We start from the raw sequence: 7,838 nt of genomic DNA, 5'->3' as shown, positions 1-7,838 counted from the left end.
TTCTAATAGTAATTATTGCTATAGTATACAGTGTTTACAAGTACAGTAACAGGAGTCTCCTTGTCTCTCCAGCTCTTTAATAAACAGAAAATACATTTTCAGGTAAGAGACACAATTTCAGCCAATCTGAGAGATGTATCAGCTTCAATTTTATAGTGTTCCAGTTCCAACTTTGCCTGCTCATTTATTTGTCATTAGTGCCAATTTCACTTCTTTAACCTCTTTCACTTCCTCCTGTCTCTAGAGTTCTCTATCCTGATTGGATACAATTGGTATCCTGGCCTGAAAATGCTTTTTCTTGGAGAGATCCGAGAGAGCATGGAGAGACAGTGGAGATTCCCATTACTGAACAAACACTCTATAGCAAAGAGTACCCTCAGAATATAGAGCTATTTAACACTTTTAACCAAATAAAATCACACCTGTGTGAAGTGAGGGGCGCTCTTATGGCGCTCCATTCATTGTCAATGGCATTTAATGTTTGTGTTAGGACCAAATAGCCGATTTGCTCGTCCACATATGACGTCAATTCTACATTCAATGTCAATGGCATTTCATGTTTGTGTTAAGGCAAGAATCTACACTATAGCTCAAAAATCACTTACCCTACCTTTACAAATTCCATTGGTATACTTTGAGTTACAATTTTGTACAAATATTGCACTTTGCTGCAATTCATAATTTCCTCATTAATCTAACAAGACAGCACATTCGATGTTTATGCAGAAAAACATCAAATCTGTGCCTGTTTTGCTGGGACCAGAGTACGTGGTGTGTATATGTATGACTAGCTCTTAATGATGACGTAAGAAATATGGTCATTTGTGGTCGTTTGGTCCCAGCAAACCAGGCACAGATTTGCTGTTTTCTTGCATAAACATCAAATGGCGGGACAGCTGTCACAGTTTTTGGCGCAAAGTAACCACAGTATACCGCTAATCAACTTACAACTACACACTCTATATAGTATATAGTATACGTATATAGTATATGCCTATATACTATATATATACTATATATATTTCTTACGTCATCATTTACAGCTAGTCATACGTATACTATATACATAATCAGTAAAAATTAAATAGCAAATTGTGCCTGATCTGCTGGGACCAGAGTACGTGGTGTGTATATGTATGACTAGCTCTTAATGATGACGTAAGAAATATGGTCATTTGTGGTCGTTTGGTCCCAGCAAACCAGGCACAGATTTGCTGTTTTCTTGCATAAACATCAAATGGCGGGACAGCTGTCACGGTTTTTGGCGCAAAGTAACCACAGTATACCGCTAATCAACTTACAACTACACACTCTATATAGTATATATGTATACGTATATAGTATATGCCTATATACTATATACTAGATATAGTATATGCCTATATAGTATATGCCTGCTTTGCTGGGACCAAACGACCACAAATGACCATATCTCTTACGTCATCATTTAGAGCTAGTCATACGTATACTATATACATAATCAGTAAAAATAAAATAGCAAGTTGTGCCTGATCTGCTGGGACCAGAGTACGTGGTGTGTATATGTATGACTAGTTCTTCACCCAAACTTATATAGATAGAAACTTGAATCATACTTAATAATACTAGGTGTTTATATGCATAAAGTAGGTATGTAGCAAATAGTTACATCTAAAAATTATACATTTCAAACGTTCCTTCACAGAGATACTGAGATTTGACAGTTTACAGCGGTCGAAAGGACTTGCGCGCTCTGCTTGCGCACTAGTTGGCCATTTATGGCCTACTAGTGTGCAACAAGCAAGTATGCACTCGACAGAGTGCAGTTCTAGTTATCTCTGTGGAGGATATTTTAGTGAACCTAGACAAAATGTACCCTTGATTGGTGGCTAATATGGATCAGCTAAAAGAGATGGTGTCAGTGGTTGACTTCAAAGTGGGGCAGAGGTGTGTGTCAATGCCCAAGGTGCACACTGACAGTGATATTTTCGTGTTAAAGTAAGTATGTTGAATAGCTCCATATTCAGATAATAGGCTGAAAAAATTGAGTGTTTGTTCAGTAACAGGGGTCTCTCCAGCTTTAGTAATCAGAAAATGCATTTTTGGGTCAGGATAATTTGATTCAGTCAGGAGAGAGATAAAACAATTGTGAAATTGGAAGTGAACACACAAATCAGAGATCAGACAAATTGGAACTGGAACACTATCACATTGAAATCGGTATACTCTCTCTGGCTGAACCAACCCACCTGAAAATGAATTTTAACTTTTCTAAGAGGGCTGGAGAGACAAGAGAACAATTTTGAACACTCTATATAGCAATGATTAGCCTACTGTCAGAATAATATCACTTTCACTACCTTTAAGCAGGTACATGAGGAGCTGCACAGTCAGCACTATTTGAGCCAGGTTTCAAATGTCTTTCAACCCTCACTTTAATTTTTTACAAAGTCATAGAATGAAGATGGAAGCCATTCTGCTCTGTCTTTAGTTTTGACCAAACATTAAATTCATATTAAAGCACCATATAGGCCTAATTGACAACTTAAAAGAATAATTATGTAAAATGGCCCATTCTATTCAATGCATTCAGAATAGGATCCATGTATAGTTTAACACAACAACAGGCTCCATTACGTCCTTTAAACCCTTACATTATTAATGTAACAGGCTCCATTACGCGAATTCCTTAAAATTCTTACATTATTAATTAAGTGCCCCATTATTGCAAGAACAATCACTGTTTATAACACAGTGATGTAGCTACTGCAGGTTACTGGAGCTCTACATGTGTGAAGGAACGACCGAACGAGGCCAAGCATAATATTTAAACAGCTATATTTGTTTCCCCCAAAGTTAACTTGTAGTAGCTATTATAGTAGTATGGCCTAATTGTTCAATATTATGACCGAGCTGTCTCTCACAGAGGTAGAGGTCAACCCACGTGAAGTGTCGCCTGCTCTAATGTGAGGGATAATTTCTGATTATAAAACATTGGGAAAGTTATTTCTAAAGTGACCATCACAACACGTGGATTTATTCAATTACATTTTTAATCGATGTAGCCTATGTCCCGTGCTTACTTAGCCTTGGATCAAGACTATCACAGATATGTATTTTTTATCGAGTCTGACTTTTAATTTCGTATAGGCTACCACAGTATTATGCAAAACTCGATCAAATACATGTAGCCTATAGTCTTGATCCAAGGCTAAGTGCTCTAATAGTAAAGGAAATTGCTTTCTCTCTCGCTTATTGGCCGGTGCGTATAAGTTCACTTGATTCATTCATGACACAACAAAACTAAAGTCTACGTTTAGGAACTTCATATGGTCCGTTATCAATTTAAACCGAATTAAATCGCTGCTGTTCCGTATGTTTGGTTTGCAGCACCTCCGTAGCAGCAGGCTGGCTATGCATAGCTCTGTTCGATCCTACTACGTGCTGTTAATCATCTATCTATCTATCGCAGCCTATAGCACTAATTGATCAAAATGTATGCCTTACCTGAGATTGAAAGAAAGACGAGGAAGAACAGCAAACGCTGGTATAATTTCCGTTTGATAGACGCCATTTAGATTAATTGTCCGCGCATGCTAAAGTCTCACAGTTCTGTCCTCCCCCGGCGAACTGCGTCCGAGCGCCTCAACTGACCACAGCCAACTGACTGACTATTTGTGCTGGGCTGAGTGGGCTCAGAGCAACGCTTAGTTCATCCACCAACCGGACAGTCGCGTCTCCAAGCCTCGAACAGGGGAAATGTCGCCACCTGGCTGCAGCTGCAGCAGCCTGGACGTTCATTAAAACAAATAGTAAAAAAATAAGTAAACATCACACAGTAAAATCCATGTAAAGTCATATTGGTTATAGTTGAAACTATATTAATTAATTAATTAATTAATTAATTAATTAATTAATTAATTAATTATTTTTTATTTTTTATTTTGTATTTTTTATTTTTTATTTTATTCATTCATTCATTCATTCATTCATTTATGTTAAAAAGCTTCTATATTCTGATACAGAAGGTCACGCAGGACCCGAATGGAAACAAGCCGGCCCGGAAGGTTTTATTTTCTTATCCCTTGCATTAGCATCCTTATATGAGGGAATACCAAGATTGATCCAGAAAGTAGCCAGGAGAATGAGACTAGCAGGACACTGCCAAAGACATCAAGAACTGCCGGGCCAGAACACACGGCACCGATCAAGAGAACGTGACGTCCCACATAACATTAACATATGTGGATGTATACTCAAAAATCACACCTGTGTGAAGTGAGGGGCGCTCTTGTCGTCATACATCATCCAATAAAAAAATTAATTAATTTGTCAAATTAATTTGTCAAAAACTAATCTTTTGATCATGTATGTGATTGGTTAGCCGATTTGCTCATCTACATATGACGTACATTTTCCTTTCATTGTCGATGGTATTTACTTGCGCAAGCAGAGCGTGCAAGTAATGTTATCAGTCAGGTGCAGTCAGGTGATGCGTGTGTCCGGGGCCAGCACGTTATGACGTCATATGCTGGCACGAAGCTGACCATGCAGGTATATATTTTCCGTCATGCTACGAAGCATATGTCCCATGACGTGATGAAGATATGTACCAATGTCCCTTAGAATGCACGTGATATGATGTCATATACATAGAAGCGTATAGTAAAAAATGGCTAATTAGTTTAGGGCTAATTAAGGGTTAAGGGATGGCGCAATATATAGCCCCATATGCCTATTTGCTCAGACATGCACTATGACATAAAATTCTCCATTCATTTTCAAAGGGAATGTAATGTTTGTTTAAGACAAAGTTTGTGGACGCTAACTAAAAGCTGGATGTATGATGGGCTAGCGCCCCTCGAAAAAGCCTGGGTAAACGACCCAGGAAAAGTGACATACTAAGTGGGAGTAACCTTGAATTTCGCTAACCAATAACCAGTTTTGAGAGTAGTAAGTCATACAACCATGTATACAAGTGGTTAAAAGGGCACCACAGTGTAGATACATGTGACTGGAGATTCCTGCTTCTGGTGACTCTAGATGAATGCATTTTTTCAATTTGTTATTTCATGCATGAATTTCATAGATTCCAGCATGCATGGACCTGATGCAACATTACATTACAGAAAATGAGGAGGGGTATTCAAGTATGGCTACTCTGCACTAGGCTGCCTTCACCAGGCAGCTGTCTCTCAATACTACTATGTGGTATACATTCACAGGCAGACAGTCGAACAGTCGCAAACACAATTAAGGACTGACTGCATAATTCAAATATCTAAATATTGAATCGAGCAACTTAAAAGCTGGGGCACAGAAAAGGCAGGACAGTAGGCCTAGTAGCATGGAAACAAACCCAGAAGTGTTGAAGTGAAATACCCCTTTAATGGCATCCCAACTGTCTCTACTACAGCTTGAATTAATTAAACAATATGCAAATAAATAACTAATCCTTTTGGTAATGAGTCAAGTCTCTCTTGTACACTAAAAAGTTAGTCCAGCAATTATGAGGAACCAACCAATGACAGGAGTTGTTGGACAGCTGCTGCGTAAATGCAGATATTGATCCAATGTCCATCTCTTATAGTGGAGGAGGCTTGACCTCCCCCTCCCCCTCACTGGACCCTTATTCAGCAGGAAGGTCCAGCTGTAGTACCCCCCCCCCCCCCCCCCCCAAAAAAAAAGAACAGCCTGCATGCGATGGTCAAGGTAAAATATGCAACCACATGAAATAACAAGTAACACACATACATACATGTGTTGAGATACAGACAGTAAATTCATGAGGTGTCATACATGTATGAAAAAGTCACAAAGTGCTTAACAACAAAGGCAACATACAAAAAAAGCATACATTGTTTAGGGGGTTAAAAAGGCTTTTCTATACAAATGGCTCTTTAATTTAGATTGAAAAAATAATTATAATGTTCCATAGTTCAGGGAGCCCTACCCATGCAAAGGCCCTGTTACCGTTCGTCACCACTCCAGGTTGGTTTTAGGAACCTCTATAGTAGGACTAGATTAGAAGATCTCAGGTGACTTACATATGGGGTTCCTGTGTAGGTCCATTAGGTACTGCGGTGCCACGCTGTTTAGAGCTTTAAAAGCGAACTATAAAATCTTAAAATCAATTCTAAATGTTACTGGCCGCCAGTGCAGTGCGGCTAGTGTGGCCAGCTATATTATATGCCTTTTAGTTTTACTTTTTGAGTGGTGCAACCACTCCTACAACCAGGAATGTCCGTATCATGTATCCGTCAAGAGCACGAGTGGTGTGCGCATGCGTGAAATTGGAACGACAGAAGTATGTGACATGGCTGCCACCTGCTGGACGCAAATCCAACTGCTGACTGTCTAGGTTCATTGATATCCATAATAAAGCAGAGAGAGAGAGAGAGAGAGAGAGAGAGAGAGAGACGAGGGGGGAGAGGGGAGTTGCACCACTCGGTTCACACAGGTGTGATTTTTATATTACATTACATATTACATTATTCAGTTATCCATAAAGCATATTGTCTCTGTCGAACTTCATATGTCCAAAACATTCATTCTAGGTCAGTTGTGACTGGGAGATTCACTCCCAACTTTCCACCTTCATCTGAAACCTCACCTCTCAAGATTCCACATCAGCCAGTAGCACTTGTCCTGGCCTTGACGGCCATGCAGTCTTCATCATGCTATTTAGATATATGGTTCATTTATTTAACTGGCATCCTATAGTTTCTATAACGTCAATGTACAGATTGTCTACTTTTTAGACTGATGTTCTTGGTTTACACATGGTTCTGGATTACTGAGGCACTAGCGTCTCTGCATTTGATGTATGTGTTACCTTGCTGTAAGTCGCTCTGGATAAAGAGCGTCATTGTAAATAGTTCTCAACCTTTTTGCATATTTCAAACAATCCTCACCTTCCCATAACAATGCAGATATTGTATATCTTTACTTTATCTTTAGTATATATACTACAGTCATTTCTATTTTTTACAGTTTTTTTTGTTAATATATTAGGATTAAATCTAAAGCCACTTAAGCCAGAGTTATATTTGGTTGTGTGCCAGTGTCACACAATAGCAAATGTATAAGTAAAGTACATCAAGCCCTTTAATGGTCAGGATTTGATTTCACACAAACAAGTAGGCTATGAAGCTACAGTTCTATGAAAACTATGAAAAAGTTTAATCTGTCACATGATCTTATAATTTATGTAGGCGGGCTCCCTAGTCCCTACTTCATCTATCTCTCAGCTAGTTAAAACATATGTCTTACATTATACATTTAACAAAAAATGAATCCTCTGAAATTATGCCATGGTCCACTGACTAGTGGTCTGTGGAACATTGGTTGAGAAACAGTGTCCTAGGACTATAGGTGACTTCTCACCAGGCGAGGGGGGGGGGGGGGTGTAGTTGCTCTCATCTCGGGGGCCCCTCTCGGGGGTGTTTGATTAGGAATTCAGTTTGGGCACCTGCCAATACGGCAGTTTGTGGCTGGACTGATGGCCGTGCAGGCTTGCAGATGAACGGCAGGGTCAAGCTCTGAGGCCAGATCAATGCAGTAAAAGTCATTATCAGGTTATGAATGTTGGGAACGGCACGACTCCGGTCGCCTCCTGGCCCTTCCGCTGCCATTGGACGAGCCTCTCTGTGTCATCGGCTTCCACGTAGCTCCCATCCCCGCTGACCTCAAAAGGGGGTCCAAAAGGGCTGGCCTGAATTGTGTGTGACCTATTCACTGACCCCTGTAGGGGGGGGGGGGGGGGGGTCCTTTAGCCAGGATTGTGGGGGGTTGGTAGTGTGGTTGTTTAGCTCACTATAGTTCTCAACATGGGGGTCTAGGGCACTGCAGTGTTGGGC

General features: G+C 39.9%; 1 protein-coding gene across 1 annotated transcript in view; it reads right to left on the bottom strand.

The window, feature by feature from the left end:
- Positions 1–3,553, bottom strand: part of prtga (protogenin homolog a (Gallus gallus)) — a gene marked incomplete at both ends in the record, with an annotated part of 52,503 nt that extends 48,950 nt beyond the window's left edge. The window contains one exon of the mRNA XM_083759247.1: positions 3,487–3,553. Coding sequence (XP_083615373.1) covers positions 3,487–3,553 — 67 coding nt within the window. The remainder of the gene's footprint in view (positions 1–3,486) is intronic.
- Between the last annotated feature and the right edge of the window lie 4,285 nt (positions 3,554–7,838).

Source organism: Protomyctophum parallelum (genome assembly GCF_964188405.1).
Source record: "Protomyctophum parallelum genome assembly, chromosome: 2".
NCBI lineage: Eukaryota > Metazoa > Chordata > Actinopteri > Myctophiformes > Myctophidae > Protomyctophum > Protomyctophum parallelum.
Note: the sequence above shows the minus strand (reverse complement) of the source record. Positions and strands in the feature narration are given on the sequence as shown.